Below are 27,807 nucleotides of genomic sequence, written 5' to 3'. Positions count from 1 at the left end.
TCGACTTTTTCGACGGTTTTGCAACTATCGACTGTTTCGACTGTTTTCAGTCGATGAACTACCAGGCATGAAAAGAGAAAACTTTGAAATATTTTTTTATTATAAATAATATCTCTGTGATATTACTAAAAATTACAATGCGAAGAATACTTATTCAGTGCTAAAAACGCAGTGCTAAATTACTATGAAAAACTAAATATATTTACATTATTAAAATCTTTTAGCGTCCCACTAGGTTTCACTAGAACTGTGCTTTAATTTTGCACTAATACTGTTCATATTTCTAGGCAAGTTTTTTAATGGCCTGTTGATGCTGTCCATTTCGAAATCTTTATGGAGATCACTATTTGTGAGATACTACGTTGCATTAACAACACTCCTCAAACTTTGTTCTGGGACCGCTGAATAAGACCAGATTATTCTTTTACCTACAACGTGACATCTGAATGTTTGAAGGATTTGTTTATACAGAAGTATATTATTGCATCTTGATAAGGCAGAATTTCTTCCAAGCAGCCAATACATTTTTCTAAATTTTATATTCAGTTATTCTTCTTTATATGAGCCATTGTAATCTGCTTGTGGCTGTCGCTATAGGCTACTTCGATATCATTTATCCTGACAGGGATGCGTTGAATGCTTTTATTTGTAAAATTGACGTGGACAAAGAATGATGAGTAAGTAAGTAGTAAGTAGTTTCAAAGTTAAGGTAATAAACAGATTGACTTGTTGGATCAGACTTCATTAACATTTCTGCTATTTTCTATATGTTATGTACATATTTTAATCTAAAAGAAGCAATGGATTTAATGATCTCTTGGCCAGGAATGTTGTTTTAATTTATCTTGTAATTAAGTCAAATCCAGTCTAATAATATAGTTAGTTTTATCTCCTTGAATCTCTCATCTCATTACAATGAAAACTATTTCATTACTATGTTGTTGGAACTAAAGTTGGCCGGAATTTCAATCAGTTTGTATATTAATGTAGCGTACTCCGATTATAAAATCGTTATAAATTGTATGGTATTTTTATTTAAAACGGGAACAAATAAATAAACAAATAAATGTTCAACATTCAAAACTCACACTATCTAGTCATTATATCAGCATTTAAAGATTTTTATACCAAATATGACAGTGGTTTCTAAGATAAAAGCGAGCTTCGGTCAAAATGCTTCTTCAGAGCTAAATCGATCCATTATTTACAGGAGATTTGAGATTAAAATAATAATTTCACTGATTTAAAACGTATTGGTGTTGTTAATATTGAAATAAAACACTTCAAAAATCAGAAAATATACATTTTATATGCATTTTAATAATAATTGTAAAATCTATTTATATTTTTCATTAATATTTATAAATTGTATATAGTTTTTCAAAATTTTTCTTTTATAAATTGATGTGTAACCTAATTAAATTATTAGAATTGATATATTATTAATTGTTATTAACTTACCAAATTAATGTAATTAATGATGTCTATTAATTGCTACAGCAATAATTATTTATTTCACTGTATATATTATTTAGAATTATATGAAACATTTTATTTATTTATTATGAAAGTATTTAGTCATATAATGATAATATTCAACAAACCTTGGCTTCATTTTTTAATTTATCAACTAGTCCTTTGTTGTCCTGACCATGTTGATGGTGTTCTCCCTTATGATTCGGGGGGTGTTTGGCACTGGCTTTAACCTGCAAAAGCTGTAGATGTGAACAGCACGTCGGTTAATAAAAACACACTACGAAGCAACGCTTTTGAGAAATGGGAAACATAATTTAAATGGTCGTTGATAGATTAAAGCAGGCAAACGAAACCAAAAAGACGAGATTAAAGATAGGAAACAAAGATCGTTTTTTTAGTGTTTATCGTACTTACTTCCATCAGTCGTTTCCGTCCTAAAGCTTGCAGGATTTCTTGAGCTTCCGGGTAATCTTTCATTGCAGCTAGGACGTCCTCACGAGAGAGCGAGAACAGTTCCGAATATCCCACGGATCTAACATCCGCAGTTCGTCTGGAATGGCATAATGAATTTATTTAGTTCGCTCATTAGGATTTTCTTGAAACAGGAGGTTTAAAACTTCTCAGGCATGACAGTTTATTTTTATGTTATATTTTTATGCATAGTAATTATTAAGGCGTATAAACTAGTTTTGAAAGATTTTTTTTTAATTTGAAGCATCATTACAATGTATTTTTTTCCAAATATTGTCAGATCTGATTGGAGGATCTGATGATGTAATCCGGGAAAATCGATGAAAATCCTCAAATTTCAAAGACACGTACAATGTTTTTACATATTTTTTATCTATAATAATCTGATATTTTTGTATAATTTTATTGCCGATCTTTGTTCAGTACAAAAGTCATTCAGTTGGTTTTCTAAGTACTGACCATATCATATGAGCAGTCGTAGAAACACTGCAGACGACTGATTCTATGGCGTAATGTTTAGAGTATTCAGCGGAGGTCGCGGGTTCGATTCCCGGTGGGATTAAAACTTTTTGTTGTAGTTCTAATTTAGTTAGAACATTTGTCAAATCACCCAATCTAGGTAGCGGACACCGGTGCCTGAAGGGTTCCTTATTTTCAATTATTGTTCCTATGTTCCTATTTTGCCTCATAGCTACAACTTTATTTGGTATACCCATTGTAATACAAAAAAATTTAACTGACTTAAAATAAATTTAAAAAATATAGAAGGAACTCACTCAAAAAGTGAAAAATAATAAAACTTGGATTTTTAACACAAAAAAAAACATTTTAATATAAAATATGTACATAATTATCGTTGTAATAACTAAATAAAAATACACAAAAACCTTATTTAACCTATCTACTACACGTATATTATATTCTACTATATATACACAATTTAGCTTAATACATACCTAAATTTATTTATCTCTTTATAATATTAATTTTAACTACACTTTGAAGGCGGTGCTGAGCCCAAACGATACAAAAATAATAATATAATTTTGTGACATATGCACAAAATTAAATTACGAACAAAACAAATTTAATTTGTTGCTCGTGACAAAGTCATCAGTTGGTAGTAGTTTAAATAATATTATAAAGATACCGTATTTACGGATTTCCGCTCAAAACAACAATGTAGCTCTGGAGACTATCCACGAGTTGACCCACTCTTTTATTCTATTTTTTGTCTTTGATACCCACTTAAATCGTCATATACAAAATCATAAATTAACCATTCTATGGTTAGTGTTTTATGATAAATTGTATGCACAATAATACTCAATAATACTAAAAACTGTTATTTTATGTAGATAAAAGTGAAAACTATAGAATTTTGCAGTAAGGCTAAGGTGCTTAACTGTCGTTTACATTGATAACTTAGTATTGTCACCAATAGATATTGCTGATCAAAATACGACATCTAATATAATAAGTTAACTTGATAGTTATTACTATGGAAAAAATGGCCTTTTAATAGTTTTATTGATTATTTGTAAAATGAAATCTTGAGTTAGAATTTATTATGTTGATTACTGATTAGATTATTAGACTATAAATGCCATTAGATTTAAGATTTGTAAATCTTTTTTGTAAAAATGCACTGTTTTTAACATCGCTGTGTTAAGTAATCATGTTGGTTCAGTTAAGTGCTTCTAAAATGTTATACGTATAAAATAGAAAGTAAAAATGTACTGACCACAAGGCATACATTAGAGTTATAGATTCTCAGAGATTCCCTTGACGAACTATTAAGAAAAACATTCGAGTTGAAGAGTGACCGATGATGAATATTGGTTAAATGGCCAGCTGAATTGGAAAAAATATGTGAAAATGGTTATCTTGTTCTTGTAGTATGTTGAATTTAGCTTTAAATAAATACAGAAACGGAATATTTTTACAGAATCAGTTAAATTTAAAGAGAATCAGCTAAATACCTCAGCATACAAGTCGATGATAGGTTAAATTGGAAACACGATGTTAAACGACATGCAGTAATAGTAGAAGAGCAGAGAATCAAAATGAAGCAACTGGACTGGTTAGTCGGAAGATGCTCTCAACTTAACCTAAAATCAGAGAGATTATTAGTTAATCATGAAGGCCATTTGCACCTATGGACGTGGCTCTACAAATAATTACCAATGCTTATCGCTACGTAACCAACGAAGAGCTTAAGAATATGACTATGACCTTGAAAGCGAAGGGTTGTATGAAGAACAGCAATGTGGATGCAATACCGCTACTGGTTAGCACGCAGGTGCTAGGTGATAGGGGTGAAAGAAACCACATGAACTTTTGTAGTGTATAAATATTATTCTTAACTTTAGCTTAAGTAGTTAAATAAAAATATACTATACAATGTTTTAATAATAAAAAATACATAGTATAGAGTACAACAGTGTAAAATTAATTTTTAATTCTTTATTGGTCAAATTTTAGTAATATTGAGAATATAAGGAGTGTTAATATGAAGGGAAGAGCATATTTTTAAATTTCTAGTTCAAAATAAATTTATAACACTTAAAACAGAGTAAGCGTAATTACGCTATTATGAAATCGCAAAACTTCATAAGATGCATAATGGGTTTAGTTTTCAAGATCTACCACTTTATTCCATTGAAACTTTTCGTACTTACTTATTTAGACCGTCCAAGTTCAGTATTCCGATCTCGCCGAAGAAATCGCCGGCCTTCATCGTCGTCAACACTTTACCAGTCTCGCTGATAACTTCTAAAATACCGTCGGCTATAATGAACATTTCGCGAGCTACCTCGCCTTTTCTACAGATTGAGTCGCCCGGAGTAAAAATATATGCTTTCATTTTTAAAACTAAATCTCTAAGGAACTCTGGTTGGCACTCTTGAAATATCGTGACCTGAAAACAAGATATCATTAAAATAAGGCAATTTATAACGGCCTTGTTTCAGTAAGCGTAATTGTTCTGTTTCGTATACTAAATAAATTAAATTCAAGTCACATTAATTATACCTTTTCTGTTAGGTAGAAAAAAGGGCGGTTTGGTTTGGTGGTTCTGTAGCATGAAATTATATTTTTTCCTACATTTCCTTATATAATGTTTTATGTTAGGCCAAGTACTACAACCTTACAAATTCGGGTCAACTTTTGGACCCGAGCAGTTGAAAACCATTATTAATTAGTTTGATTGATGCCTTGAATCTTCAATCTGTGTGTCAAAATTGATTCTAATTTTCGAGTTTGCACATGATAGCACTTCTCCGCTCTTATGCTGGCTGTTAGCTGAAGACGTTGTCTTAAACATGATTTGGAACTTGTTTTTGTGCTACTTGATTGTGCTTCAGAACGTGTGAAAATGCAGAGAAAACGTTGCAAAGTCGATTAAAAGTATTTTCGTTGCCTTTCCGAATATTATATGCTTGGTAAATGGGCAGAAATCATGACAAATGCACTCAAAGATGTCTATTTGCAGTACTTTGGTTTTTGTAGTAAAGTATGGAGTTCCTTCTTGTGTGTCTGTAGTAAAAACTGATAAGACGTGGGTACCGAAATTGTTTGATTAGGCGTGCAGGATAAAGCTGCACAAGTGGTCACTGCTGAGATTGTATATTTTTCATTTTTTGCGCCAACGTTATGGGGAGAGTAGAAAAAATCATGTAGTTGATAGCTGCATATGTTTCATGAATGTAGTCAGTATAAATAAAAAAAATAGTACAATACAATGATACTAACATATCATCAGTGTCGAAGCCAGCTCCATGTAGGCACAGTGATCCATTACCAATTTGTCGAGGTACAAGTGCAAGAAGAACTTTATCTTCATCACTGGCGACCAATGGTGGCGATTCCGTTATGGATGAAAATCATTCAATTTCGCAAATTGAACTGAGTGATTTGATTCGAGGTTTGCATTTGCCGAAACAAAAGGCAGAGTTTCTTTCTAGACGACGGCTGCGGGAATTTAAATGTCTTGACTCGTTCTCCAAAAAAAAAATGATATCTGTTTCTGCAATTATATCAAAGGTTTATTTGATATGATGAATACGCCATATGATAGAATTGAATGGCGTTTATTTACAGATGGTTCTAAGTATAGTTTGAAGGTGGCTTTAGTCCACACTGGAAATAAAAAATAATCCATTCCGATTGTTTATGCTGTACAGCTAATGCATACTAGATTATAATAGTTACAATTTTAGCAGAGAACAAATACAGTGTGAGTCAATGGAGAATTTATGGTGATCTATAGGTTAATAAATAAATTAATTATACTTAATTACGAAATATTAATTGATTTACATTCATTACAAGTTCAGTTCCAACCTTCGTAGGGTGAAGACGTATTTTCAAAACGGTCCAAGCTATAAAAAGATACCGTTCTTTAAAAAACCCAGTATTTTATTACGGTTATTTAATTGAGTGTTAAAAACGCATAACAGATACGGCTATCCGTCTCTCAGTGGACCTAAAGTGTAGTGAATACGTGTTTACGTGACCAGACAAAAGGACTGCATCTCATTTTTATTAGTGTTTAAAATTATTTCATCTTATTTTACAACAGTCCTTTTGAAATTCATTTATAGTATTTATAGTAAAAAACTAGTGCTAAAATAACGTAAGTGAAAAATGAAGTGCGTGAAATAAACAATGTATTTATTTTATTTTTTTTATCCTCTGGAAGTAAATTAAATAAAATATTAAAATATTAAAAAATAGCAAACCATAGCGATTCAACCAAATCACCTGCACACTTTGATATAAGATTAGAACAAACAGCAATAACGCAAACTCCACCATCAGAATGGACTACAGTCGTTAACAAAAAACGATTGAGAAGTCCAGAAGAAGAAATCGCGAGGAAACAAACAAGAATCAGTGACTATTGGTTGCAGAAACCGATAGAGACAAAAAACAGTTTTAGCAACCTGTCGGAAGAAATTGAAGAGAACATACAACCAAGCCCTGAAAAAGTTGTTCCCAAACCACCACCAATAACAGTCTATAAGGTAGGATTAATAAAAAACATCCATGACTTATTGAAAACCATTACTACGAACTACACAATTAAAACAGTGAGCTATGAAACAATTAAAATCCAATTGTTCGAAGCGGATCACTTTAAAGTTCTTATAAAAGAATTAGATGAAAGAAACACCCAATACCATACATTCAGGCCAAAATCCGAGAGAACATTTAAATTCGTATTAAAAGGATTACATCACGGGACGGACTTTAACACCATCAAGGTAGCACTAGCTGAAAAAGGCCACGAGGTCGTAAATATTCACAATATACGACATCACACGACAAAAAAACCTCTGCCTATGTTTTATATAGACATAAAACCTAATGGAAATAATAAGGCGGTGTATGAAATCACCAAACTGGAAAATAATATTATTAAATGCGAACCACCACATATAAAAAGAATTATACCACAATGCACAAGGTGTCAAGCGCACGGGCACACAAAGACTTACTGTCGCAAATCATATAGATGCGTAAAATGTGCAGGAGAACATAAGACAGGAGATTGTACTCGTAAAGTTCGCGATGAAAAGGTGAAATGTGTTAACTGTAACGGAAATCATCCAGCGAACTACAAGGGTTGCGCAGTCCACAAGCAACTACAGCAGAAACTCTATCCTGCCTTAAGGGAAAAAAGGCATCAACAAAAACAATCCACTACTACCAATCTACCACTACCTACCAGAACAAGTCAACCAGACATAACTTATGCCCAAATAGTTGAAAATGGTTCAGCACAAAAACGAGAGACAATATCTCAACCTACTGAAACTAGCAACATCTCAAGATTAGAAAATATGATGGCCAAACTAATGGATCAAATGAGTACGATGCTTGGTCTACTCACAACCGTCGTAAGCAAACTTGCCTAATGCCTGAAACCAATAGTTACAAAATCGCCGTCTGGAATGCCAATGGGCTCCAACAACACGCCAGGGAACTAAAAATGTTCGTAAATGAACAAAATATTGACATTATGATGGTTTCCGAAACACACTTTACGGACAAGAATTATCTGAAAGTTCCTAAATATAAGCTTTATCATACAAATCACCCTGATGATAAAGCACATGGAGGTACAGCCATAATAATTCGAGATGATATAAAGCATTTCGAAAAAGAAAAATTCCGCAAAGACTACCTGCAAGCCACCAGTATAACCATAGAGGAAGCCCATGGACCATTAACAATTTCTGCGATTTATTGCCCACCCAAACATAACAACAAGGCAGAACAATTTCAAGAATTCTTCAGTACGCTAGGTAATAGATTTATAGCAGGAGGAGATTATAATGCAAAACATTTAATGTGGGGTTCAAGAATAATAACCTCAAAAGGTAAAGAACTGCTCAAAGCCATAAGGAAAGATAACTTACAACATATCTCTACTGGTGAACCAACATATTGGCCTTCAGACAGAAATAAAAAACCAGATACAATAGATTTCTGTATTACAAAAAATATTGATCCAAAAAAGTGTCAGGCAGAATCATGTTTCGACCTGTCTTCTGATCATTCACCAATAATAGTAACAATTTCTTCAAAAATTACCATCAAAGATGAACCCCTTCTCTGTGCAATAATAGAACTAACTGGCCCTCATTTAGAGAAAACTTAGACCAAAATATCTCTGTAAACTTACCGTTACAAACTGAAATGGATATAGAAATAGCAGCAATAAATCTTACAAAAAATATATAGGAGGCAGCATATTCCGCGACTCCCAACAGTGAAACATTTCCAAGAAAAAATACACATATATCATGTACAATACAGAAAAAGATAGCAGAAAAAAGAAAGTTACGACGAAATTGGCAACAGCAAAGGACTGAAGAGAATAAAAGAAAATTTAATAGGGCCATAAAACAGCCGAGAGATCTAATTCAAATTGAACAAAACCAAGGCATTCAAGAATACCTAGAAAACTTGACATCAACTGAGGCTACAGACTATTCGTTGTGGAAAGCAACAAAAAAGCTTAGGAGATCCCAGCAGCATAACCCACCTATTAAAACAAGCGAAAATAATTGGGCGAGAAGCAATAAAGAGAAGGCCGACATTTTCTCAAAACACTTAAAAAATGTTTTTAAACCTTTCCAGTCTCAGCTACATAAAGATGACGAAAATAAAATTACTAGATTTCTAGATTCGCCATTTCAAATGGATTTACCGCACGAGAAATTAACGGTCAAAAAAGTTAAACATACAATAATGAGAGAGATTAATATTAAAAAAGCTCCTGGTTATGACTTAATTACTGGCAAAATTTTAAAAGAATTATCAGAAAAGGCTATAAAACTATTAACATATATATTTAATGCTATGCTACGAATTAATTACTTCCCTAGCATCTGGAAAGTAGCTAAAATATTAATGATACTTAAACCAGGAAAAATACCAGAAGATGTGACCTCCTACCGACCTATAAGTTTATTACCAATAATCTCGAAAGTCTTCGAGAAATTATACATAAAAAAACTAAACTATATAATAGAAAAAAGAAAAATTATTCCAGAACATCAGTTTGGCTTTCGCAATAAGCATGGGACTATAGAACAAGTGCATAGACTTGTAAACCAAATAAACGCTGACCTAAATGCCAAAAGATATTGTTCGGCTGCTTTCCTAGACATATCTCAGGCTTTTGACAAAGTATGGCATACGGGCTTGCAGGTTAAACTAAAGAAACTTCTCCCTCATCCGGACTATCAGCTACTGAAATCGTATCTCACTGACAGACATTTTATTGTAAATCAAGGCGATGAACATACCGAATTAAATCCCATATATTCAGGAGTTCCGCAAGGTAGTGTACTGGGTCCAGTACTGTATCTTCTGTATACGGCTGATCTGCCCACCACAAAAATAACTACTGTGGCAACATATGCAGACGATACAGCAATCTTAGCATCCCATGAAGATCCAGTCACAGCATCAATAAACCTACAAACCCACCTGGAGCAAATACAATTATGGTTGAAGACATGGCGCATTAAAGCCAATGAATCAAAATCCACGCATATAACGTTTACCCTGCGTAGAAGAACATGTCCACCAGTAAATATCAATCATCGTCAACTCCCCCAAGCAGAGCATGTTAAATATCTTGGTATGCATTTAGATCGACGCCTAACCTGGAAGAAGCACATACTCTCTAAACGGAAACAACTAGGACTAAAATTATATCAAATGTATTGGCTCATTGGGCGCAAATCCAAGTTATCATTAGATAACAAGGTATTGCTGTATGAGTCTATACTCAAGCCCATTTGGACATATGGAATTCAACTATGGGGTACCGCTAGCAAATCTAATATATCCATCATTCAACGGTTCCAAAATAAGGTGTTGCGTGCCATTGTTGATGCTCCGTACTATATTTCAAATAAAGTGATACAACGCGATATTCCTCTAGAACATGTAACGAGTGTAATCCAACGTGTTTGTGTGAAGTACTTCGAAAGAGTGTCAGTGCATCCCAATGTACTCGCTAATCAGCTAAATATGCGACGTGATAGTGAAGTGCGTAGACTAAAACGTTTAACACCACCTGATCTGATTACTGGACATATGTAGAGTTTAGAATAAGCATTAGAATAAGTCTAATTAATTAAGTTAATATTTTATACAGAAGATTGCTTAATGAAGTGATTTTCTACATGCCATGTATATATAATATAAACAGAAGAAATACTTATTGCCAATAGGGCAGATTGTGGACTCACGAAGAGTAATTAAAAAAAAAAAAAAAAAAAAAAAAAAAAAACATTCATTACAGGTTGTTGATTTATCGGTTGGCATGCAATCTGGCTTCGAGAAATTTTGCTGTTTTTTATGCCTGTGAGTCAGCCGTGTAGTTGATCATCATTATGTGAGAAAGGGTGTGGCTGAGTCGTACCTGTTAAACTTGTCATCTGTACCACTTGTGAACCCATAGGGCGTTTTATTGTCAACTCGTGACATTAAAGTTTGTCTTATCAAGAACGTTGTCAAAGCGATCAATCGTAAATGACGCAAAATACGCAAAAATATGCAGGAATATTTGTCGGACCTGATATTAGAAAACTAATGGTTGACGCGCAGTTTACAAAAAAAACATTTGATGAAGCAATAGCGTGGGCATCATCTCAAAGTGTTGTTCACAATTTTCTCCTTTTGGTCCGATAAATCATTGCTTACATTGCTTCCTATAAAGGGGCGGGTTTGTGCATACAAAACCCCAAAAGCCGCTTACTATCTGGACTGCCTGCTTCCTACGGTCAATGCGGAAGCTACCGCTATGAATTGGTCGGCAATATTGTAGTATTGCTTGTCCTCTCATTCACATCACTAGCTGTGTTACTGCGAATGAATATCCTCAACATCCTCAGTATACACACAGCGAAAAAGTTTCAGCCTTGGTTTGAGGGTTTTTCCATATAAAGTATCAAGGAAGCAACTCGCGCATATTTTGGTACAAGAATGGGACAAGATTACGTTAGAAACAATTCAGACTCCATTCCGCAAACAATTGCGTCTGTTTTAAAAGCAAATGGTAACTCAACGTTATTAACAACTACATATTGTTTGTATGTCATTTGATTTTGTCTATTCTCTGTAATGATAATATCAACAATCTTGCGCGCAAATATAATTTTGCACTATTTATGAAACATCACAGGCATTTGGAAAATAGCGGAAATTACAATGATGCCAAAACCTGGAAAGTTGCCAAATGAAATAAAAGTCTATAGATACCTATATCATTACTGCCAGTAAAATACAAGGATTTTGAAAAACTCCCTTTGAAAAGAATAAAACTGATCATAGAAAGAAAAAAAATAATACCAACACACCAGTTTGGGTTTATTAACAAGCATTCAATAATTGACCATTTTCACAGAATAACAGATGTTACTGAAAAAGCATACGAAAGTAAACATTATGCTCAGGTATATTCTTAGAGGTAGCACAAGACTTCGATAAGGTTTTGCATGAAGGCCTTGTTCATAAACTACAGAAAATGTAACCAAAACAACACACCGAACTATTAAAATCGTACATTACAGCCAGAATATTTAGAATAGAAACAAGAAGAAGTTTACTCTACAATAAAAGAAGCTAAAGCAGGTGTACCATAAGGAAGTGTACTGTGACCAATGCTTTATCTACTTTACACTTGTGATATACCACAAATGGAGAATATTAGGATGGCTACATTTGCTGATGATACAGCGATTATAGCTGTCAATAATGAAGTGAATACACATTTTCAGAAAAAAGTCCTGAGAAGTATTGTGGGCGCGTCCAAATACTACAGACTGACTACCTACATCGAGACCTTCAGATACCCATAGTCAGTCAAGAAATGAAGAGAATTGCGAGAGGGCATGAGAAAAGACTCCATTCTCATGACAATATTAAAATATTGCAGCTTTCGTATACCACCAGAACCGAACGCAGACTTAAAAGAATCAAAACATCTGATCTGGTGTAGTGTTGTGTAGTGAAGTGCAGTTAATAAAAAATACAGTAGTAACATGTAACAATATTATTTTACCAGAGACTGAGATAGAACCGATGGGTCCTCCTAGTTATATACCTAGATTTAAGTTATCTTAAAGACAAATTATGAGGTTAGTCGGAAACGACTAGTAACAATATAATAATTAAATAATACAAAAAATTATGAAACATTTTGCCTATACAATAAATAAATAACAACAGATATTTAATATTAATTTTGGTATATTTTGCTGTCATATTTAGCTACTAGCTTTCCATTATGCTTCAATTTCTTCAGAAACTTGTCGAATTAGAGCCTAATTAAAATGAAATAGAGAATATACCATATAATTTACGTGTCCGTATTATTTGCATTAAGAATTAAATTTAAAAACCACGCATCCATTAGACATAATGGAAGGGGAAGGAACAAAATCGAAGGTCATATCCTAAAATAGAAAAGTCTACGTAGTTGGATTAAGGGCCTGCATTAAGTACGCCGAATTTAATATTTCAGGATGGAATATGGATTTCGATATAAGTGTTCGCTCGAAACAATGATCTAAATTATCCTGATTTCTAATTTTCTTAATAATTTCATTTAGTTGGTCATTTAAATAAATTATGTTTAAATAATAATGTTTTTAATAACATATAAAATGTTAACGGAAACCGAAACATTCTAATTTTAAAGAGGTTTTGAATTTCTATTAAAATATTATCAGTAAATTCCTGGTATATATAGAGCCGTGTTGACAAACTCATGATTCATGAATTATATCAGTTTTTAAATGATACTCTATGCCTATGATCTATGTCTCGATGTTCTCCTGTCTCATGTTATTCCGACAAAAACTTTACAAGTTAGAGTGTTTTTAGTGATATAATCTCAGTTACTTAAAAAAATATTCATGTGTTTATGATTACTGATTATTTTGTAATTTTTTTTTAACGGGAAGAAGTACTACAGTTGTACTGCTATAGAATTAAATAGATAGTGAGCTACAATCAACAAGCATTCTACAAAAAGTCATAAAAAACTTATATTTAGTATGAATTTATATAACAATGCTTTTTATTTATTCAAGTATAAAATTAGCATAAGAATATTCTATTAGTTAAGAACTAATATTAAAGTATAAATATTTGAATTGCTGTATAAATATTGAATATGCTGCTAATATAAGTCAATATTAATAAAACTGAACATATCACAATTAATATTTAAAAAGAAATAATAAATTTAAACAACTAATAATAAAATTACCTAATAAGTAAATATCTTGAATACTAATTAACGAAAATTTAGATTTACTAGTGATATTAATATATCCAATATATAGCAACTGATAGAAAAAGATAGGAAAAGTATCTTCATCGGGAGTTTGTTTTTATATATAAGATTATATTTACCTTTTTAAGGACGCTTAAATTGACGTGAAGGGCTAATTCTGTCTTAAGTTTATCAGGCAACAAACCTAAGGCTGTGTTTATGTCACCACCTCCCTGTATTCTTCCCCTTGACCACGAGTAATCGTACCACCGTAGTACCCTTCGTTTCATACCTCCTGGAACCTGAAAGTTAACATAGCGATTTATAGGAAAGCAAATTTTGGTATAACTATAATTAAATATTAGTAATAAGCTTGGATCAAAAAAATTAGTTAAAATCTTGATGTGATTTTAAATAAGTAGTCACTACCATCTTATTCTATAGATTAATCGGTTTAACGAAGACTTTGTCTAACACAAAATATATAAACAAATATTTTAGGCTCTAGTTTCATTCGACCAGGTCATGTAGCTGCCCACTCAAATTCTTATATGGTCGATTAATCTCCGCCTGTTTTGTACGTAAACCGACCACGGATGCGTAATTTTTAAATAAAAATCTGGCAACGTTGTTCCGGCAGAGCAATTTTAAATCGGCCAAAAGACAAATCTCTCAAAAGTTCTGTATTTGAATCGATATGAAACGGAAAGAAAACGTGATAAAATATTACTAAACGGTTTTGTCTATATTTAAGTGTTGTTTATGATTTTATATTACTTTCAGTTTTCACTTTATTATTGAAACTATTGAAGAGTTATGTCAAATTTAGATAAAAAAACTATTATGTGTCCTTTTATCTAAAAGTATACTCAGCTGTGAAAGAAAAACATGACATTTGAAAATTGCATGCTAATGTAGATTAACATTATATCGAGAATAACAGGTATCGTCTGTCCTCTTTGTTTACAAGATATTTAGATTTTTACAAGCAGCTTTTTCAGATTCACAATATAAACATTAATCACTCCATTTTAAATTTTAAGAATTTCAATTAATTCGATGTTTGGTGAATGCAACAGCTGAGAAAAATTGTTCTTGAATTAAGAATTGGTAGTAATTGATATGGTTTTGGAAAAAGTTTACAATGATTTTGTTAATAAATGCATTTCATAACAAAGCACCAACCAAATATTACAACATTGTAAATAATATTAATAATTATAAAATAGCTTAGTAGAATTAGTTCCTTATTAGTTCGTGAGTTGTAAGTACCCATGTCAGATACAAGACAAAGTAGAAAGCAGTATACTAACGAATGCTATAGAAACCAAATTAAAAAGGGCAAGGTTCTAGAATGTTACATATAGTAATAGCTTAAAAAAATAAACAGATTGACAGGAAAGCCATATTAAAGATCGATTGTTGATAAATATAAAAGTATGTAACGATTAATGCAATAAAATAGGTAACTATGACATTTTATTTTTTAAGTCAAAGAATAATTTTAATATTATTTTAATAATGTTTTGATACACATAATTTTGGTAAATACGTTAATAATTAATACTATAAAATATGCAGCTATTTCATATATGCTATTTTAATACTAGCTTTTTATCAATTGTTTATCAATCAATGAAATTAATAAATCATTTAGTAGTTATAAATTCCCTTTAATATACATTTCTATACTGAAGAAAAAATGTTTAATTTTTGGTCGTTTTAATATGTTTTCTTTAGTTAATATTATATATCACAAGTATTTCTGATTTTATATAGAAGAGGTTTTCAAAACAAGTTTTAGTGGGAATACATATTTTTAAATTATACTCTTTACTCTCTTATGCGAGAAATATAATAACTTAATAAATTGTGGTCAAATTTCGCCCACTCGGCGATCACTAGGACACTATAATAGTTAATTAATTACACATTCATTACACACAAATGTTTGATAAATCAATATGTGCTATATATTATTGATGGAATGAAATTTTATTTCCTTTGTAATTTAAATAAAAAAAATCAAATTTAATTTGAAAAAGCGTATTTTTTATTTAATAATTTAAAGAAACACATCATGTAGTGAACTGATTTGCAATCGTAAATCAAGTGACAAACAATTACGATTTGTTACAAACAATGACGCAGTTACGATTTGTACATTATTTAGTTAGTGTATTAATGTCCTACAGAGGAAAAACATTATGCAGATTTAATTAATACATTTCTTGTGCGTAATTATGCGTATTAATATATGTTAATTCAATGTGTCTATTACACTGAAGACACAAGAAGTTCATACATGCACTTAAGGATGAACGTAATAAAGTGGTTTGTACAACCACATAGTAGTTGTTTTACTGTTAACTCCGTGTACAGGTAACTTTGTTGGATCTAAATATCTAATGTTGCATATTCTCTTAATAACCGTACAATCTTGTTATAGAGACAAGTTTTAATTTGTTATTAACCACTTGATAAATTAAAACATACTTATATAATTATTTAACTTCCTTGTTTACTTTAAGAATACAAAGTGTGTTTAATGAGATATCTTATATACCACAGTGTTTTAAATAAAACAAAAGTTATTTTAGAAATGTATATACACCAAAATGTTTGCAATTTTATTAGGATTTTTTTTATAATGCCCTCCAATTTTTTCATCATTATTAACCACTTCCACTGATATAATTTTTTACAGTTGCTGGCCAATCTCAGCAGTTTTGCTTGCTTACTTAACCACCTAAATGATAAGGCACAAGCAGAAGCCTTTGTAATCTGTCTGATATAGTTATTTTCTTTAGTCACAAATCCAATTCACGTGCTCTGATGATGATTCTGCTCGAATAAGCGTCTTCTAATCCATCTAACGAACATTTCAATAAACGACTTTTCATTTTAATGTCGCCAGCAGACAAGAAAATAATTTTACTATATATTTCTTGAATTCAGTTAATTTTTTGGGAATGCAGTTAAGGATCGTCACTGATACTGTATTTGATTGCAACAATATTCTTATTTTAAGTCTATTGCTTCATAATCTCAGATCACTACCAAATTAAATGTTGTGAATGATATGATATATGCTATAACAGTTCAACACAATGATGGTTTAATTTAGTAATAACATTTGGTGACGAATACAAATTGGTTTCTCGATAGTTTTCGTAAGTAAAATAGCGACCGTTAAATATGAGAATCTTTAATGTAGGCAATACAGAGACTGTGGTGTTGGTTAAATTGTTAAGTTACTGTCACACTAGTAACAAAATGCGTTGGTTGCCAGAAACCATCACAACATATGCGAGGCAAATTATTCAAAATCTTGCAATGCATGCTTTAGAGGAAAATTACAGAAAACATGAGATAGCTCGTAGGAGTAATAGGAGTAGCAGTATTAATAAAGAAGATAGTAATAAATATATATATATATATATATATATATATATATATATATATATATATATATATATATATATAGCGTAATACTTGACAACATTTTGTAATTTGTATTTTTTTTAAACAGAAATTAGAAAAATATTATGAAAAATACGGTTTGAAAATATTTGTACTTCATATTTTAAATGTTCGGAAAATAGGCGCATTTGGTAATTTTTAGATTAATAAATTTATTAATTATTATTATAATTTTAGATAAAAAAAACTTGTATTTTTCTAAGCTTTGTGGATATATATTTTTTCATTTCTATGTATTACTTTAAAAGCATTTGTAATTTAAATAAGCAGTATATTTTAAATTTGGTCGAAATAAAACTTAAAGGATAAGTTCGTCTCTCCCTCATCATTAAATTTGCAAAATCCGTTTCTATCCTCAATTTAAACCACATAAAATTAAATAACACCAAGTAGGCTGTTCTGAAAGGGATTTGTTTAATAACTGAACTCAAGGAAAGGCGGCCAATTGGAATTTAAGCATAATGAAAACACCACACTACAAAATAATGAAATTTGTTTTAATACATGAAGGTTCTATGTTGGGAATTATTTAATATTATTATTAAGGCTCACGTTACCACGAAACAGTGTTTTATACATATATTATCAAATTTTATTTTTTCCTTTATTTTTAAATTTTTTACTAAATATATATATTTTTATATGTGCCAATTTTTACATATTAAGGGATTAATTTATTAGCCCCTTTAGATAATATTTGAAAATAGTTTACTAGATGTGGAGCGAATACTTATCTAAGACAATAATATTCAACGTTAATACCCAACTTTTATTTTATTTCAGTAATTAACGAAGTAAATACGTTGTTATTACGTCATTTAATATGTGTAATTGACGTCGGCTTCTCCAGTAACAGTTTCATTTTCGGATTTTGCACCTCCTATTATACTATACATTGCTGATGCCTTCACATGCACGGGTCAACTTTATGGCCATGAACATTCGGCTTCGTCGTCGATGTGTAGTCCAGTCTTGGAATTTTCGTTAGTAGGTCCCCTTTTAATCATCTGTCACGATAAGCTATAAAATCCTTTTTGATTGTTAAAAAATAAAAGGAAAACACTATGTCGAAACGGCTGGAGATGCCATGGTGGAAACAGGCATGACTTGCTTAGAATAACACATTCGCTTCGGATAAACTACGTCAGACAGATAGAAAAAGACATGCACGGTGGAATCGTTAACAAGTGTTCAGTAGATTAGAAATTAATAATTTAGTAATTGATTTGAACGGCGACTGCAATAGTAAAAGAGACAGAATGAAATTGTTTTGTTGTGGCCGTATGGATCAATGCTGCTAATTACCAATGCTGCTAATTAGAATTTACGAGGATAGAATGAATATTAACTATTATTTTAGGGGAAAGTAGTTATTAAATCTAATTTTAAAAAGAAAAATACAGCCTGGCAGTAATAGAAGAAACTCAGGATAAATTTTGAAAAAAAATTGTGTGGAAAAATTGTTCAACGTAAATGTAATAAAACAATTCTAACTTGCAAATTGTTGTGGCTATTTAGTTAACTTTAACTTAGGTCCTTGCTTTGGCTAATTTAGAGAAAGGACTATAGTTATACTATGTATATACTATATATTATACTATACTATATATAGGCTATACTATATTAAGTATATACTTATGCTAGACTATATATTACTAATAGATATCATTATTTTGGATTATAATTTTTTTAAAAATGAATCCATATATTTAAAAAATTAAAAATACGATGTCTTAAATACGTTAGTTAACATTAATGCAATCTAATTAAAAATCCTATCTAAAAATCGGATTTCGAACTGGTCACCGAAAATGTTTAAAGCCGATTAAGGCAGAACATCGTTAATCTAGCATAACGAGAAAGAAATATTAGCTGCTGGTTTTTTAAACCGAACTGCTTTTTAAGCTTTTTCGTTTGAAATATTTTCGCTTAAGGGCTTTTCTGCTTCAATAGAAGAGATCCCTTTCTGCTAAAAGAGACACAACATCATATTGATATATTTATATTGTTAGTTTATTGAGATATTTTTAAAAGGAACACAAAATAATGTTTTCAACTTTTTTCCAATCAATACTATTTTACCAAAATTGTAAAGAATCTTTCTAATTTTATATCTATATAATTAATTATAATTAATTAATATAATGATACTGTTATTGGGAGGTGTCAGATTTCAACAGTTTTAATCATTTTAAGTATTGGTTGACAAGTTATTGTAATTTTAATCAAAAATGTTTTCTTAATTTTCGAAACAATGAATAGAGAGTATGATTATGTTATGAATTAAGCGAAAAATTATGCGAAAATATATCATAAACCTACTAGACTCGAAGAATATTTATTTACGTTTTCGCTTGTTTTTCTTCAGAAAGAACGGCGTAACTGAAAATATATTTTCATCAATCAAGAATGTCACGAACAAAACAATAAGTTCGTTTTACCAATTTTCCTAAACTTGACATAAACAAATATTATATAATAAAATTGACATATAATATAAAAGCTTACTTGACATATAATGATTTCTGATGAAACAATTACACAAAATTAACAATAAACATGGAAATTTATTTAATAACAACGGTCTAACAATGTAGATTTTTTATAATAAGCGAATATTTTAAGACAAAAATTACATAATCTTATTATATCAATTTAATTATATAAGTTATATATACAAATGTTTTTTATTTCGAAGTATTTCGGAATAGTATTGTTAACAATACTGAAACTGAACGCAAAATTAATAAATTATTAAATTAATAGTTGTCAGGGATTTTATAAATTAAGAAATTATAGAATAATGCTGGAGTTTATCAAAGGTTTTTAGTGTAATTTCTAATATATGCTTCTCTTAAATATCAAAAAAATGTAAAAAAATACATATAGATTATTAAATAGAGATGAAGATTTGAGTAAGAAAAATACTTTGCTTTTATATAGAAAATCCTGAAAAATATACTTGCTGTTCATACCTTTATAACTTATCTTCATCAATCATATATGTCACAAACAAAATAAAAAGTGAGTTATACCGATACGGACGAACTTGACAGAAGCAAATAAAATAAGATATAAAGGTTCACCTGTTGTCTAGCCATTTCTCGTTGACAGTGGAGACAAAAAGTTGAAAGTTAATGGAACATAAAAAAACGTACTTTACGTCTAGTAGCAATGGTATGCGCCAAATATAGCGACCAACGTAAAACTTTAATAAAACTGAAAAGCCATATATGGCGGAAGGCTTTTAAATATTATATAGTATGGAAACGTTTTAACGTTTTCCATTTTTTGTTTCAGTTTGGTGTGTATTTTTATTATCACTAATAAAACATTTTTTATTGGTTATAGAAGCATATTTCAATACGAAATAAATGTTTTGCTGTTTATAAACGTTTTAATTAAGGAAAATATTTTATACATAAATATATATACATAACAGAGACATATTTTTATAACACTAGCAATAAAATTTACTTAAATGGACATCGAATTTTAAAAAATTCTTGATTTTGCTGTTTACCTTTAATGCTAATTATTATATTAACATTAATCACCTATATTACCAATAAAAATGTCTTTTTAGATGTTGATAATAGATTGACTAAAAATGTAATTTCGAATACGTTTCATTATTTGAAAGAAGTTTTCTGTGATAGGCGTTGAAAAGTGGATCTAATACAAACACTCCAAGAGCGCAGACCCGTCATTTAGTGCATGAAAGCAATCTAAATAGACACCAAAAAGGAAGGAATATTTACCAAAGAGAAGGAATATTGAGTACAATACAGTCCTTTTGTGGATCAGCAATAAATAGTTTATTATGAGTTACGATCACTCTTAGTATAGTTATCTGCCAAAGCCATTTGAATAAAATGAACGACGTATTGTTGCAAAAACGACCAGCAATAGAGAGTAACACGTAAAATTATCTTCTTTTATGTAGTTCTGCCGTATTCGGTGTATCAGGCATTGTCCCTTAAGATTATCATTTGTTCAGGTTGATGAAGCTGACTAGTTGGGCACAAGGTTTTGAAATGCTGAAAAAGTGCGAAAATGGGTCGCGGACTGGGTTTCTGCTGAATCAACATTGTTCTTTCAACATTGCCATGTTGTCAGAAAGATGGGAGAAGTTGTAAAAAATTATTCGAATTGGAAGTTTGACTCGGTAATTGCTATTATTGAGATTTTTTATTTATGTCCAACATTGCCTGTTAGATATGTTCATACAATTATCAAGACAAATTATTCCTTGTACATAAACATTTCTTTTTCCTTGAATATAAGTATAAATCAACAGATATAAATATACTCGATATGTATTCCAGAGGAAAAACAAGAGGAGAGGAAAAACAAGAGGAATATTATTAGAGCTATTATAATTCAATTTTCACCGCTCGGTTCCCTATAAATACATCTCTAGTAATTTACTTAACTTAAATTCATATATTAGTATCAAATAACATATATGTTATATATTTATAGAAGCGTAGAAATAAATTAATAATTCAACATTCAACAAAAATGTATCTCTTGATTTATTACAGTCATTAGGAAAATATATATTAGAAAAAATTATTGTTCAATGATTTATTAGTAAAACGAAATGTACTTCTATGTTTGTAACCATTAATGTTGGTTTCTCATCAATCAAAACATGTCACTAACGCAATAAAAGTAGATTTATATAAATAAACCTATATATTATCTATTTAAATAAAACTGATGTCAAAAAATATAGTTAAAGTCCATTTCATACCTAAAAATAAAGATTTGATATTGCGAGATGGATAGTTATATGACCTTATATAAATTTAAGAGCACCATTTTCAATGGATAAACGTTTAACGTAAACAATAATACAAAATTATATTTAAAAAATGTTAATGTTGGAATACAGAACCGTGAATGTTAAGCTTTTAAACTTGCCGTTGATGGTTAGAATACAATAAGTGCTGAAATATATAATTCTAAAAGAATAAATGTGATCAAGTCTTTAAAATATTTTATTTTTGATCTAAATTTAAGTGTCTATTTTATATATTATTTGCATAGTTTTGTTCCTGTCCCTATCGTTTAGAGATTTTCGTCTTGACGTATGCGTTATATATTAAATTATATCTCACTTTAATAGTTAGTTCTAAGAATATCTTGTCACATTTTCGATTTTTGCTTTTCCTATATATATATATATATATATATATATATATATATATATATATATATATATATATATATATATGCAACGCTACGGCTCTGACTATTATGGCCATGTGCAAGCGCCATGTCTTATAAGACTACCCTGAGTGTCCTTTTGTGTCGCCGTTCAATAAGAGGTCTCTTATTTCCTGAATAAAACAGTTTTTAAAGTAAATTAATAGTTTTTGTGTCCTAAATCCTTTCATATAGTGTAACTGGCATAGAATGCATTAATCCGGGGACATCATAAAGCTGTTCTATTTTAAATTATTTTCATTAACCAGAGTCAAATTGCTTATCAAGAAAGACACATTCACAATGTGGTGGCAATCGTTTCGCAGCATCTCGGAGTATTTTTTGGGGTAGTTAAGTGGAGTGCAGGAAAAAATATCGCATCTGAAACTCACAAAAGGTGGATTGAAGGCACTCAAATATCCTTAACCATAAACTATTTCAGGTAAAAAACATTCAAGTTTTGAAATACACCCTTAGTCCGTAGATTTCCGGAATATGCATCACAGTTTAAGGTATAGGGTTACCAAAGTTGGATTTTAATAGCTTAGTTTCTTAGCCGTAGAGTTTTGTAATATGGAGTCACAAAAACTTGGAAAACCATTCCATAGAGGGACATCATGGAACTTGGACATGGGCAGAAACAGTGCCGTTTCAAAGATGTTCAAAGGTAATCTGACGGAAGAAGTTACGTCTTCCGTATACGCCGAAATTGTAAAATGGTCTTATGAATTATGGATATTGTTCCTATTCACATTCCAAGTCATATTCAGGATGCTAATTACGAAGTCGTTTATCAAATTGAATTATCTCTTATAGAGATATAGGCAATCGAAATTTTACTAATTATATTAGTTATATAATGCAGGTTTATGGCCCTGGCTATCGGGACCGTGTGGAAAGGCTATCTGTTTTAAGACCAACTTAATGGTGAATGAGTGAGATGGTTATGGTCTGTTTCCTAATAGATAAAAACACTCGGTATCGTTTTGTATCGCCATTCAACAAGTCAACTCTTTTTTCCTTGAAAACGAAAACAGTATTTAAAGTAAATTAATAGTTTTTGGGTTCTAAACCCTTTCACGTATCATAACTTATTTGGTTTCAGATCAATGTTAACCATTTATTGATTTGATTTTGTCATTTATTCTGGATTGTAATATTTCGTTACCCTAACGAAGATAACAATGCACTTGATAATAAAATTAGACCGTTTTAATGTAGTAAATTGAGAAATTAGTTTCGACTTTCAAGCTGGAATTTCTGATTAATAGATAGGACTTGAAAAATTACTTTGCACTTGGAGACTTTTCCAGTTTGCATTTCAATTCTGGAGCCGGCGAATGGGGAAAAATAAATTCTCTCTCACGGAACTGACAGAGCCGTATGAATTACACTAACCTCAAGGCCATTAACGTCTGAAGTTTCAGGAAATTCCACTGAAATCCTCATTAGCGATATACAGTGTCCGTGAAGTCAGCTGTTACTTCAAAAAGGTATTATATAGATATTTCGTACTATATCTATATTTGACTGATAAAGCTTATTATTATTTATTACACATTTGCAATAATTTAGTACAACTTTAAATACTCTAAAAATTGAGGTATGTTATTATTTAACAATTCAAATGAAAAATTATAATTAAAAAAAAATATATGTATTGACCAAAGAAATTAAGGGCATAGAGCAGATGCAAATTGAGGAATTTTAGAACATACCGAAAAACTGAAGAATAGAGAAGTACCGGACCAAAAGAAAATAATATCCCAAATATTCTTAAAAAAGGACGGACAATATCGACAATAATCGAAAATAAAAAAAAGAGAGATAAAAGAACACCGTAATAATTATAGAAAGTTTATTTTACTTTGTATAGCTTTAAATATTTTTAAGCAAATTATAGAAACCCGTTTAAAGTCACCCATAGATAGATAAGACAGTAACAGAATAGAAAAGCAGATTACGAATAGGAAGATGTTGTACATGACTATATATTCAGTATAAGAGAAATATTGGAAAAAATGCAACCCAAAAAAAACATATATACTAACATTCACTATTCTGAACATACTGAACATAGTAAGAAGAACTAAGAAGTTCAGAGCTAAGAAGCCTAAGAAAGGACTAAGATAACGCGCAAGTCTATGCCGAACACTATTAATAAAATTTATGGATGAAATAGTAAGGAAATGTCAGATCAAAAGGAGTAGATTGTACATAGGATTTGAGGAAAAAAAATGTCCAAGTTTCTTTTTGGTGATGACGCATTAACAACAACTGGTGGGATGGAACACGACACTATAAGATAATGTAATGGTATTGGAAATAAATATTCATAATGAAAACGTATATATGAAACGAGAATAGATGTATTTTCTAGTAGTTTGATTTATAGATTCTATATTTTAATTCTAATTTTATAAGTACAGATTCATTTAAATCTTTGGCAGCAGAAATAAAAGTAACAGTACCCAGGAAAAGGAAATTAATATCAATATTCGAAAAGTTATTTATTTACATCTTGCCATGAAAGAAGTGATAAATATAGGAAACAACAATTGTGACAACAATACGATCTCTTGAAGACATAATTTCATTGGTTGCAGAATTTGAAAGTATGTTATATTATTAGAGGTTTTAATGATTTGTGTTCAAATTTAGATTTGGAAACCATTAAATATATTGAAAGCTGAATTGTAAATACTCCGTGAAGTAAGACTACATATATATATATATATATATATATATATATATATATATATATATATATATATATATATTATAAATTATAAATAATATTGTGATTGGCTCGTTTGCCTATGTACAATTTAACAATCTACATTAAGTTATGTTTATTGTTTCATTATTTGCTGATTGTATTGTTATGTGTTTAGAGATTTGTTAATCTTTTATATATGTTTGCGAATATTTTATGAAATCTGTAAAAAAAGGCAGCAAAACACTAATAGTTTTATTGGTAATAGATGCAATTAAAAAATATATATCGAAGCTAATACGACAAATTGAGTTATGCTTATGGATTCTAGATGTGACAACATCAACAAATCTACCAGGGTAGAGTAATTTTGGCTCACTCAGTGGCAGCAGCTCATATAATGACAGATAATTTTAAATGTGGCTAGTTATCTAAAACCCTTTAAGAGTTTTTCAATGTCATTCTGCCTAGTGATTATTAAAAATTATGAATTGTACGTTTAATAGAATATGGTATGAGTAGTGATACTGTTCCAGATACTACATGTCATGGTACATGTTTGAAAAATGCACTACAGCAAGTATATAAATAATAATAGATGAACAATATAAAATTACAAAAGAAGGTTCAGATATATTGTCTATGCAAAATAGCAATGAACTCAAGTCATTTTAATTTAAGATGTTCGTACGCCGCAATGTTGCCGAATTTAGCTTTGACTTTTAGTTCATTTTAGCTTTTATGTAATACAACATTCTAGTGCAAATAAGATAATGAAAAAAAAGTTATAAAGTATCATTTATTTTAATATTATAATTCAATGTTCACTGCTATTTTGAATAGACTATACAAGTAATATTTAGTGAACATTGACAGTATGATGAAAGCAAACGCAAAGGCAAAACCTCGGTATGTGTACATATATAAGATCTAGAATATACTAATGCCGCTACTTAGATAGTGAAATGTGCCATATATGATATATACTCTATTTTGTTTCTTTCTTTTTAGTCAATATTTTCAATACCGCAGTTAAAAGCTTTCACTTATATTATTTTCAGTTATTTAGTGAACAACCAAATTATGTAAAATAATAACTATCTACTCATTTGAGTTTGATTTTATATTATTAGTTTGATTTTTATATTTTATTAGTCGTCTTAAGAGACAACTTTTATCGCAATGTAATATTAAAAAACAGCCTTAATTATCTGATTTATCTCCGTCAGATTTGGACTAAGTTTCATTGTTGGCCTGGCTAGTTTTATAACCAGTAACAAAATAAAGGCAACCTGAAAAAATTGCCAACAGATAATTTTTAATTAAAAGTTTAAAAATACATTCAAAAATGCGCCACTTTTCATTGACTGGTTATAAATAAAATAAAAACCGCATACAAACAAATAATAATATATATAAGTGTCGTAAAACTGTTAAATCAATTTTTATTTGTTTGTTGGCCGTTTTAATGGTTTTGTACCAGTTCGAATGGTCGATTGTGTTACGATTATGTGCTCTACCCTTGAAATCAATGTTGGCTTTTGCCTTTAAGCGAACGACTGGCGGTGATGGCGTTTCCTTTTTTTAAAAACAACCTAAACAAACACTGAAAAGGTTCAAAAGGGGAGTCGACGAAGCGGTCAAGATTCCTTAAATTGCTTCGGCCAAAGAAGGGGTTTACTTGCATTATTTCGTTGGTTTAAACTACGCTGGCGTGCTGTAAATATATCGTTTAATCAAAAATATATAACAGGACACGATTTTGTTGGGGATGTTGGCGTAATCATTAAGAATGAGATGCTTTTAATTAAAATTTGACATTAAAAAAATAGCTTCTATAAAATAATACGAGGGTTGCTCTTTATATTTTGACCCTCGCTATAATAAGTGTTGCTAGGCTCCATCTGATGTTGACAATTGCCACTCTTGACTGTCATTCTTGTCATTTGAGCACAACAAAAAAACTTACAGACTTGAAAATTTGGTCTTAATGATGATTTTTTACAATTTTCCATGTGGTTTATCAAAATTAGAGTGCATTAATAGGATAGTTATCCTTGGACTTTAGTATGAAGAACCTTGGATGTTATGTGAGCATTTAGCTGTGAAAAATATTTGTTTATGTCGGATCCCGCATATTGTGACCAATGATCAAAAAGATCGTCGTGTCAATTAGTGCAAAGAAGTAATCAAGAAATACAATCGAGGCGCATCAAAAGAGGCGTATACACGTGACGAATCTTAGATCTATGCATATGGGCTTCAAAGAAAAAACAAAAGGGCACTGTAAGGATCTTTATGATAAGCCAAATCTGATAAAAGTGATTAGTATAAGAAGCACTTCAAAGCAAACGGTTTTGAAGAGCCTATTTCTTAGGAATAACTGGAATGTGACAATTTCTAGAGCAATAAATAACGACAATGTATGTATGTATATATTAAATAACTATATAAACTAACCATAAAAATAGATGGCCATCGAAGGCCATCGAAGTCCGAGTATGTAGTTATTGGAAAATTATTATTTATTTACTCTGTAAATTCATTTCAAATTTTGGAATGTTTCTTATAACATATTTATGATTTAGTTAAAATTATCATTCCTTCTTCTTTTTTTATGACCACATTTATAAATAGTAAC

General features: G+C 30.5%; 1 protein-coding gene across 8 annotated transcripts in view; it reads right to left on the bottom strand.

Annotated features, from left to right (window-relative positions):
* The window catches only part of Cngl (Cyclic nucleotide-gated ion channel-like), a 444,433-nt gene that overhangs the window by 38,516 nt on the left and 378,110 nt on the right, over positions 1-27,807 (bottom strand). For 6 of the 8 annotated variants that reach the window (XM_076400452.1, XM_076400454.1, XM_076400450.1 and 3 more), the window contains 4 exons: positions 13,894-14,055; positions 4,629-4,867; positions 1,891-2,026; positions 1,605-1,715 (listed from right to left, as the gene is read on the bottom strand). In XM_076400452.1, coding sequence (XP_076256567.1) covers positions 1,605-1,715; positions 1,891-2,026; positions 4,629-4,867; positions 13,894-14,055 — 648 coding nt within the window. The remainder of the gene's footprint in view (positions 1-1,604; positions 1,716-1,890; positions 2,027-4,628; positions 4,868-13,893; positions 14,056-27,807) is intronic. The other 2 variants (XM_076400451.1, XM_076400457.1) reach the window with 1 other exon arrangement.

The sequence above is a fragment of the Rhynchophorus ferrugineus genome, unplaced genomic scaffold (genome assembly GCF_030347505.1).
Source record: "Rhynchophorus ferrugineus isolate W39M unplaced genomic scaffold, kcgeb_rfMv2 rfM3, whole genome shotgun sequence".
Classification (NCBI taxonomy): Eukaryota; Metazoa; Arthropoda; class Insecta; order Coleoptera; family Curculionidae; genus Rhynchophorus; species Rhynchophorus ferrugineus.
This window is presented reverse-complemented; position numbering and strand designations above follow the sequence as displayed.